The 10952-nt window shown below is 37.1% G+C and overlaps 1 protein-coding gene across 6 annotated transcripts in view; it reads right to left on the bottom strand.

Annotated features, from left to right (window-relative positions):
* Positions 1-587: 587 nt before the first annotated feature.
* The window catches only part of stard13a (StAR related lipid transfer domain containing 13a), a 67840-nt gene continuing 57475 nt past the window's right edge, over positions 588-10952 (bottom strand). For all 6 annotated transcript variants that reach the window (XM_028466084.1, XM_028466087.1, XM_028466086.1 and 3 more), the window contains 8 exons: positions 10638-10797; positions 10342-10540; positions 8825-9038; positions 7643-7757; positions 6955-7206; positions 4947-5164; positions 2549-2725; positions 588-2470 (listed from right to left, as the gene is read on the bottom strand). In XM_028466084.1, the coding sequence (XP_028321885.1) occupies positions 2353-2470; positions 2549-2725; positions 4947-5164; positions 6955-7206; positions 7643-7757; positions 8825-9038; positions 10342-10540; positions 10638-10797 (1453 nt within the window). In that variant the 3' untranslated portion in view covers positions 588-2352. The remainder of the gene's footprint in view (positions 2471-2548; positions 2726-4946; positions 5165-6954; positions 7207-7642; positions 7758-8824; positions 9039-10341; positions 10541-10637; positions 10798-10952) is intronic.

The following is a 10952-nucleotide window of genomic DNA, read 5'->3' as shown; positions in this document are numbered from 1 at the left end:
GCGTCCATCGCGTGTGTGCGCAAAACGTTATTGAGAACAATTAAATGATCAAGTCAATGTCAATTAATTGTGTTAATCTAACTTCTTCACTGAATTCCAAAGCACTTTTCTTTTCGGTGTGACGAATTGAAACTATTTCATTAAATTGGTCCAACTATTTAATCTTATTCTCTATTCTTTATTTATTTTTTTATCCGTGTATTTTTTTATTGGTTAGTCTTGCTTTGATATTTATATTTTTTTTCTTCTTCTGTAATTACAGTGACCTGTCCTGGGCATCAAATTAACAATAAAAAAAACAACTTAAGACCAAAATTTTTTTTTACATATTTCCATTTCTACAAGAGATTTAAAATCATTCAGGTAATTTTCTTAACATGTTTATTTCTGAATTAATTGTCTGATACCACTTTTGTCTGTATGATTGTATATCATCATGTGAGGATATATTAAAACATATAACAAATACAGTTCAGACTAGATGATTTGCTTCAGTTCAAGCTTAAAAAAAAAAAAAAAACGTTATGCAATGTTTTTATAAATTACGCTCATTCCTGAAAATATAATAATCAAAAATAGACACAGGACCTTTTTAATAATTTCTTTTATTTCCATTTTTAGAAACAACAGTTACGCTTTCTGTTACTTTGTCAGAAACAGCTGAGCATTCATTCTCCAGGGCTCAGCACCTCAGTTTGGTTAAGAGCTTCTACACAAACAGTCGAGCCCTCATGTCAGTCACCCACACTTTGTCAGTCTTTTTGTGGCTCCATACACACACACACGCCCCACAGAAGGCTTCCAAGCAGAGTTACGATGGCACTGTTGAGTTAATATCAAAGCAACATCTTAGCAACGCTGCCTACAGCTGAATGAGAAAAAGCCAAGGCTGTGCTGCTCTAACAAAGATGCTCTGTGGTAGATTCACATTTCAGCTTATCAATATGATAGGATGACCCTGAATAATCAATAATTGCTGACCTGCTGGCACTGAAAGCTATGAAGGTATTTACAGTCAAAGCCTATGCAGATAAGTGGGCACAAACACACACACACACACAAACATTCTTACAAATATGCTTCCCAGAAGCAGTGAAATGGTCACATGTCCTAGACATTTTAAGCATGACAGGATATATCAACAACAAGAAAACAGATACAATAAACAGAAATATAAGCATAATAATAACTTCACAACTTAGATACGTTTAACACTGAAAATAGGGATGGGAAGATGAACCTATGGTGACATACGATTCAATAAATGCCTAAAGCACAATCAATGGTTCCTTATGTGAAGAAAAGCCCTCAAGCACAATGGGAGCATCCATCCATCCATCCATCCATCCATCCATCCATCCATTTTCTGTACCCGCTTCTTCCTGCCCTCAGGGTCACAATGGTCTGCTCATGAGGGCGTGAACACCCCTCACACAACATATACATTTTATTGCATCATCTCAAAGCAGAATAATCAAAGGATTATTACAACAGAAATATAATGTTTTACTGATCAATAAATAGCTTGAATGACAGTTAGGATCGACTGTACTCTTAAAATACCTTCACACGCAGCCATTGGATTCAAATTGAATTGTTTTCTGGAATGTAAGGGTTGTTTTTACCTTAAATTTGGAAAATGTGCCAATATTGTCCTTATTGTTTTTTGGGGTTTTTTTTAACATCTTCGGGGAACTGTAGAATATTTTTGTAAAAATTGGGTATTTTGAAAAATATATACGTAATGAGATTCACAAAACCCAACTTACATCAAGGAGTATTTATCAGTTATTGAAACATATGTAATTTAGAAACATTTGGTGCACCGTGCCTTCGTATCTGTGATGGATGGATGGATGGATGAATGGATGGATGGATAATAAAGTAATGTCCAAATCAATGTTTCAGAATCTAAAGTAACCCAACATATCAATAAACTGTTACCTTGTTCGATCTGTTGATGCCAGATGCTTTTTAAGAAGTTTTTTGTGAGAATTTAGACGAAAATAATGAGGAAATCAAAGACTGGTTATGAAAAATAAATATCGTAAACACTCAACAATGAATGCACGTGAATAAAATCTATAAGTATATATAAAAAATGTCATCACAACTCAATGAAATCTAAAAAGACTTGTTCACATTTGGAAACTTGAGGTCTGTAGCTAAAAAAAAAAAAAAATCCATAAAAATATATTATAAATAAATAATGATATGCTGTAGAGATACATGGACAATGAAACCATCTGTGTGTCTGATGTCCACGTAGAATGTAACAGTAAAGCTCATTGTAGCTCTGATGAACAAAGCTAGGTCCATGCTAGCTGGAGGATTACGGTTCATCTCTGGATCTCAGTTCTTTCCCTCTGGGTTCGTCTGATCTAATGACAGAAACGAGGAGCGGATCCTGTGGACCTCGTTCGCACACATGTGGCCGAAAGCCTTGTTGTACCATTCCGGAGATCGACCCCTGAGACAAGAAGAGCGAGCATTTCACGTTAATGATTGCAGTGTTGGGTGAAAGTGAAGATAAAAAAAGGGTTTCTACCTGAGGTCCACTCTGGTGATGTGTGTGAGTCGGGTTCTCCCAGTCCCACAGGCCTCTAAGAGATACTGGGACTCTAACACAACACCCCTCACAGCCCCCAGGCGAGGGCTGTCATCGTGCTCGATGGACACACACACTAACGCACACGAGCCTTTACCCAAGTCTGTCCTCCACGATCTGAGCAAGAAAAAGACAGAAATATGTAAAAACTGTCCAAGTAAACTACAAGTACTCACTGTTAATGAGTTGCTTTTATGGGTACTTGTACTTTTTTGAGTATATTTCTAAATCAGTAATTTCACTTGTACTTAAGTACATTTTAAAATAAGTAAAGTAATTAATTAACATTTCTACACCCAACCCTTACTAAGTAAAATACTATTTTTTGTTTTAAAAATGATCAACGGACATGATAAGCGTCAAAAAATGAAATGACCAGAAAACAATCAAATGCATCACATCATAGCTGACCAATCAGATTAAATGTAATGCACCGCGCCAAAACAGCATTGAATGGACGTTATTTTATCAGTTTTAAAGTTCATACATACTTAGAGCCTGAGAATTGTTTTAATGTGGAATTTAATTCATTGACACTATTTTTTTATTTTAAAAAAACCTACATTTTGTCAAGCTTTTTTTTTATACAGATGTCTGTGTGGAACATAAATTGAGTTGCAATTGTTCAAATTTTGGTCTCTTCCTTTTTAAGTTTATACAAGAGATGTTTACTTCATGCAAGGGAACCGTGGCAAGATTTATTATCAAAAATAAACATGGGGGGTGAAAGTAACTATAGTAACTTTTACTCTGAGTATTGTTTCATTGAGCTACTTTTTACTTGGACTTGAGGATTTTATGTATGACTTGTAATTAAGTACAATTTTAATCAAGCAACAGTACTTCTACTTGTGTATTACAGTATATATCAGTATTATTTACACCTCTGGTGATTTGCTTTTGTTTTTTTGCACCATCCACTATTCCTTGTATTGTCTAAAACAGTGTTGGGGGTACGCAATGGCACTACAGGGGGTACTTGAGAGAGCGAGAGAGTGGAAAATTAACAAATAAAGTGTTGGTCTCGTCCCATTTCAGGCGTGAGAAAACCGGAAATGATAAAAAATTATAGAAATAAATCTTTTCAGGAATCAGTGTTTTTCAAAATTGGGGTCGCCTGAAATTTCGGAAAAATTAAATTTGTTTTTATTGTTTTAAATCAAAACGACACACAGTCTTAACCATCTGAGGCTGACGGACACGCCGGCGCGTCCTGATCACATGATCATTTTAAAGAGCCAATAGTGGCAAAGCGCAGCGTCGTTGGATCTCCGTTTCAATCCGTGTCGAAAGTGCGGATTTCAAACTACAAGCCAGTCTTTAAATCATGTTGATAAGCCAAAGAAAAGTAGAGTTATGAAGGAAAATGTGCGCGTGTTTTTCTGTGACACTTTCTTAAGCTGTCAGTGCAGGCTCCGTGCAGGAAGACGCTGCAGAGCGATTCTAAAACAAAAGCGAAAGGGTTGTGCAGCAAAAAAGAACAACACTGAAACGTCATATTATTGATTTTTCCTATTGGTTGAGAAGAAAAATGCCTTTGTCCAATCAAAATGTTTTCAAGCGACAGGGAAACAGAGATGGAGTAAGAGAGGGTGAGTTGAGAGATTTGAGATTATAGCTATTATTACTGTGATTTGTGTGTGTAGTGAGTGAGATTGGAGTGTACAGTAGTGTAGTGTCTAGCATATTCATTTATTGTTTTATATCAACACAATGAGGCACATAAAATTTGTCTTTCCCTATATTTGTGATTCATACGTTTTTGTAAATAGTTGTGCAAAATCGCCTGAGACATTGCTTCCGTTTCACTGTAAATAGCTATATATAACTGTGTTGTTTGATTCATCTGTTTATACGTTTTTGAAATATATAGTTTAGATTTGCTATAGAAGCAATAAAAATGATTCGTTAAAAAAGTTTGGCTTTTATAGTAAAAAAAAACACTCGAATTTGAGTTTTTATAGTGGTTTTAGATCCACTGTGTTAATACAGTATGCCATATTAAAGAAAATACTTCACAGTCACATTTGGCAGGTTCTCCTGAAAAAAATGATACAAAAAAAAGCAATTTCCTTATATGAAATAGAAAAGTAAAATCAAATGCAGTGAAAAAACTGCAAAAACGCCTTAGGCCCCAAAGGGTTAAACAACTGTAATTCTATACTTTCACTTTGTGAAATATAAATCTAGCTCAACTAAAATGCAGTAAAAAAAACGGGTCACGATCAAAAAAAGGTTGGGATTCACTTCACTAAATACTGTTTCTTTCCACTTATTTACAAAATGAGATTCTTAAGCTCTGCTTGGCAACAAAAGTGATTGTGATCGTGATCCTGACCTTAGTACCACGTAGTCACAGCAGGGCTGAGGCGCCATGTTGGAGCAGGAATACTGGAACACTTCAGTCTGTTTGTCCAATGTCTCCAGTATCTTTTCCTGCTGCACTTCAGTGTTCCACAGTGAACATTCCCTCAGTAAACGCTGCAGCACCTCAGCGGGAGACGCCGGCACCTCAACACACACTCGCCATCGCCTCAGAGGGTTACCGTCCCCCACCTGACACAGAAACACACAAACATAGTGTCAAAGGAACAGATAACAATGTGAACGCTTACATCAAAGGTGAGCAACCTTTACCACAGCAGGGCCATAAAAATGTGATTGTATCTGATCCGAGGGCCACATTATCAACATACATGTCAGCATTTAGAACAATGACCAATCTGAGCATTAATACAGGGAAGAACAATGAGTTTGTGTGGTTATTTCACGTGTTTTTGGTCGTTTATTGCTTAGTTTTTTAGTTATTTTGCACTTTCTGTTATGTTTTTGTGTGTTTTTGGAGTAATTTTGCATTTTTTCCTCTCATTTTGTTGTTGTTTTGTGTTTTACGAGTCAGTTAGTGTATTTTTGTTGTCATTTTGTGATTTTGGAGACATTTTTCTGTATTTGTAGTCGTTTTGTAATTTTGTAGTCTTTCGATAATTTTGTGTCATTTTTTTTGTGTTGGTTTTGTTGCCTTTTTGTGCGTTTTTGGAGTCATGTTGTGTATTTATGTTGTCTAGCGTATATTTCTGTATTTTTTTCTGAAGTCATTTACTTAGCTCAAAATTGGAGCGAAGGCCGCATGTGGCCCCCAGGCTGCCAGTTGCCCATGTCTGGCTTACATCTTGATAAGAGCAACTTTAAACTTTTATAACAATTTTATTCAATGCATTTTTTTTTTTTTTTTTTCTAAATCCACTTGTAAGTGTAATGGATGGATAAATGGTTGGATGTTAAAGGTATTTCCTTCCATCTACTTTTGTTTTCATCATACTTTTCTCCTGAGTGTGTCGTGGTCTGATATTTTTATTAGATGTCAGTCTGACATCAGCAAAATAATGAAAAAAAAGAATAAAAGTATCCGATTATATTGGCATTTAAAATCTCCAATGTAATATATACTGGGTTTTTTGGATTTTTTTCAGGGTTTTGTAATTTTTTTTATTTTAATCAGTTGTAGAATATTCTATTCATATATTATATTGTTATATTGTGCAGACAATTGGTACTGGAAGTGAAAATTTTGTATCTGGGCACCTCCAGTAAGTTTTCCTTAACAGTGATTTTTTTTTTTGGTTTCCTAAACAGGATCTCTTCACTAACCGTTGAATGACAATAGACCCCTTAATGGCCCACGTCACGAGTGACGTGGCTGGAGGCAAAAACAGGAAACGCTGCTGGCTAAAGCATAAATATACATATATATATATACATATATATATAAAAACACTAGATGATGCAAGCGGGATTCGTCAGTGTAGCTCAACGGCGGCCATCTTACCTCAGACATCTGACGTTCTGACATTCTGACGCGCTTTACGGTAACTAGTAGTTAAGGGTATTTAAACAAAAATACCCTTAACTTGATGAAATTTACAAACCTTATTATATGTTGGTATGACATAGAATGCTTGTACAGGTTGAAGTTGCCGCTTGCCGTTTGAAAATTGATGGAAAATTGAGCAAGTTAGTGTGTCTGCGGTAAGATGGTCACCAAGTTGCTCTGTCGCTCCCTATTGTCTAACAGCGTGGGCAAGTCATCTAGTGTTTATATATCTATGTGGTTGTCTATGGTGGTTTGCCTCCAAGCTAAACCCCGCCCAACAAAATGCGTCACAATGTTTACAGACAATCAAAGGCTCTACACTGTAACCTTTTCCTGTCATTCACCACTGGATAAAAATAGATTTAAATGTGTATTTAAAAAAAAAACAGAGAATCACACGGTAGTTTCCTTCAGTCTGACTCACGACTCAACCTCCAGGGTTTGGGATTTTCATACTGATCTAATGGCTGCTCACCTTTTTAAATGACAGTTCTGTGTTATCAGTAGTCGAGCGAGACACCCAGCCTTTGCTCTTGTCTTTGGCCTCTTTCTGCAGACTTTGAATCAGCCTCTCGATGTGAGTGTGATACGATCCTTCCTCCTCCTCTTCCTCCTCCTCCACATCCACTGTGTCCTCGTGAGCCTTGAACAGCTCGTCCAGCGGCGGCACCATCAGCTCTGCCTCCATGTATGAGTTACGAGATTGGGTCACCATTTCCTCAGGGATCTGTTAAACAGCCGGAGAATATAGAGCACATCACATCTCATCTGTGCAGTTCTAAAAATAAAAGTGAACTCAGGGAACAGATTTTCAGGGAGAAAAAGCATGTTTCTGTTGCTTCACGGTAAATCTTTATATCTAATGTTCTATTCCTTAGTGTTTGAATTGTACAAATGTTTTTTTTTTCCTTTAAAATAGGCACACAAGGACACACGGATACACACACTCGCTCTCTTGCTGTTAATGCTGGAACTCTTATTCAGCTAGCATTTATCATTATTGGCTGTTAGTGGAAATCAAAGGACTTGAAGCAAACCCATGCACACTCAGAGGGACACCTAAGTGTGTTGCCATTCAAAGAGGTGTTGGTTTTCTTTGTCTATAGGAGGAGGAGGAGGAGGAAGGTGAAGTGGAGTGGAGAGTCCTTGGATGTGATCCTGACCTGAAAGAGACGTTGGCACTCAATGATCATGTGGGCCAGGCCCTGCGTGGCAGCGAGGTTCTCACTCAGGTCTTTCTGGTCGGGACGGCCCGTCGTGTACTTCCTCTGGATCGATCTGCAGGCACAGAGATGACAGAGAACGGACAAAAATTGAATGTTTACGATGAGATTTTTGATAGAGAATCATAGCTGCAATGACCAGATGTGCTGTCAGCCTGTTTCTATAATTTCTCTTTGTTTATTGAGATTTTAGTTTAACTTTTTGAGCATTTTTTGTACAAATGCACCAACTGTATTCCATATTAAAAGTTACATAACAATAATACGATTAAAGACTAGCTCTAATGTAATTAACCACTGATGCAATTGTTATGGTTTAATCCTTCACATAAATATAACTCGAAGTAGACGTTGGACAATTGTATCTTAATAAATAATGTATGTGAATGTCAGAATATGACACTGGCTGTGTTCGAAATGTCATACTACTCATACTAAGTCTAAAGTCAAAATTAGAATGTAGTGCGTTCACATTAGATAGTATGAAAACATTGAGTAGCGAGGAAAACCAAGATGTATACTATATCGGGTCATTTTTTAAGTATGCACGGTGGGCACACTAGTCATACTCAACCGCCCCAGGATGCATTGTAAGCGGAACGTAAAATTGTCCTGGTACCGGTGTCACGATCTGAGTTTACCTCCGTACTGAGATTATTTTACAATCTCAGTACGTGACTGCTACGTACTGAGATGTACTCGTGCTGTATTGACACTGGCCTCAAGCTAAAAATCAAACACCACCTTTTCAAAATAAAAGCATCTCTTTTTGTTTTCCATTAGTTTTTTAATGCTTTTGTAAATAGGGCTCTTGTTTTGAAGTTCACCCAAATTTGTGTTTAGTTGCACAATGGAGGGTCTCCGAACATCTCTGAGATGTCAGCATGAAATGTGTTTCCGCGCATTTTATGGATCAAATGAGCACATGTCGCTTTGTCGCTTCAAATGTTTTCAGAACTTTCAAAGGTGGAGAATCAACGAAGATATTTAGTCTCAGTGTTTTTCAGGTTTATATATTACATAGTATATACTCATTGAGTTTGTAGTGTATAGAACAGAGTGTGCCATTTCAAACACAGCCACGTTCTGTGTGTGTCTGTGTGTGTGCGTGTGTGCGTTCACCTTGGTGACAGTGTCTCACTCTTCAGTAGGCTAAGGTGAAAAAGCGATGGACCAAAGCAAACGGCCAGGTTCATCGGGGTCATCTGATTCTCCTCCACCAAGGAAGAGACGTCGTGCAGGAAGTAGAGCAGCGTCTGCAAAACCTCCCTGTTTTCATCCGGCATCAACAAGATGGCCGCTCTGACGGCCTGCAGCCTCTGCTCCTTTGGAACATCTGGAAAATAAAATAAAATAAAAAAAATTAACTGGAAATTTTATGTGTGTTTTTTTTTTATGTACGTATTTTTCTATACGACACAAAACTCCACTGACTTATCATTTTTTGAAATGCATAAATAAGAAACACGGATGTAGTAAATTAAGATGACAGGAGTTCTTGTTCACTTCATATTCTACTCATTTGGGTCTAGTTCAGAAAATAAAATTCCACAAGCTCTTCCAGGGAAAGCACATGGTGTGTTTGGGCAGCTGAGAGATGTAATACCTCCAGAGCGTTCCGGAATAACTGAGGCCTAATACTGGATGAACACGCTGAGAATGCTTCAAATGCTTGAACCTTCATCCCACTTGCATAACACTAAGCTGCTAAAGGACTTAGCAGGAGTGAGAAGTCGTTGCTCAATGGAAGCGAGAGGATCACATCATGAGATAAGATCCTTTAACCACAAAATCCAACCCAGAATAACAAACATACGTTTTTGTGGCTGAATTTATTTAATTAATGCAGAGTCATTGTATTAGGGTCAATGACGTGATACCTAAATGCATATAAAGATTGATATATAGAAACTTAGTTTATAATAGGGGTGTGCATTCCCATGAATCTGACGATACGAAAAAAATTTACGATGTGCATGTCACAATATATCAATAATGACAAATTTCACCTTTAAAAGTACAACATTGTTTGAAATACAATTTATTTCAATTTTTTTTTACTTGCGAGAACAAGTAAATGGTAACTATAATTAAGAGTACCAATATCAAAAACAAGTGGTATGTTTAACAAAACTCTCAAAAGTAACCACATACGTCTATAAAAAGTGCCCAGTATGTTTAATAAAAATAAAGTGACAAGGTTTGACGTGGTTCACAAACACCTAGTGACCGCACGTTTACGTACTATGTATATATAGAAATAAAAAAATATTTTGTCGTTTTTTGTATCAATACAATAAATTGCACGGTGAAATATCCCAAAATAAAACCAATTAAATTTTTTCCTACACCCTTAGTATATATGCGCTTACTTAGATAAAAAATAAATAAATGTTACATACTAAATTACTTTACGTCATTTATTACGTCTAAATGTGCGACTGTTTGGCCATGACTGCTGTGTTAAAAATATTTAAAATTACTCTAAATCTATTCAAATTTAGTTCATATTATAGTCCTGTATAAGATTACAAAGTATTTTTATATTTATTTCCATCATAACATTCATAGAAACCTTGCCCGTTGATGCCCATTTTATGAAATCCTTATATGTCATTATTGACCCATTACAGACTTACACTGGTAGATATGAAGAAAGGTCTCCCCCAGTTTGCTTGTGAGCAGAGGCTCTGGTAGATCCCTGAAGAACTGTTTGACCATGTCCGCCACGTCGTAGGCCGACTGGTCCTCGTAGTTCACAAACTCTGGGCACAGCTCACACTGCTGCCTCAGAGCATGAATACGTGACTTCACACCAGATTTACGGAACAATCCAACCTAAAAAATGTTTTTAAATAAATTCAATGAAGAAACCCATGTGCAGAAAAGACAGAGGTTTAATTCAATTACTTGGATCAAGTAAATGTTTTCTAACCTGGTCCAAACAATGTGTTCTGAGGTGACAAAGGGCCTGCTGCAAACACAGAGGAAGTGGAAAACCACAGCGCTGGACGTGGACAATGAGGGGAACACCAAACACGCTCTTCTCTTTATAGTCTGGCACCTTCATGCGCTTCATAAACTTGGGCACAGACCTGGGAGTGATGGACAGAAACCCATTAGGGAAGTGTGTGTGTTTGTTGTGTGAGCGGCCAATGCTTTCATTATCTTTCTCTTTATGTTGCTGCTGGTCCACAGAATCTCCCCCCTGGGAACGATTAAACCCGACAAGACACGACGTTAACTACAC

Source organism: Gouania willdenowi, chromosome 14 (genome assembly GCF_900634775.1).
Source record: "Gouania willdenowi chromosome 14, fGouWil2.1, whole genome shotgun sequence".
Classification (NCBI taxonomy): Eukaryota; Metazoa; Chordata; class Actinopteri; order Blenniiformes; family Gobiesocidae; genus Gouania; species Gouania willdenowi.
This window is presented reverse-complemented; position numbering and strand designations above follow the sequence as displayed.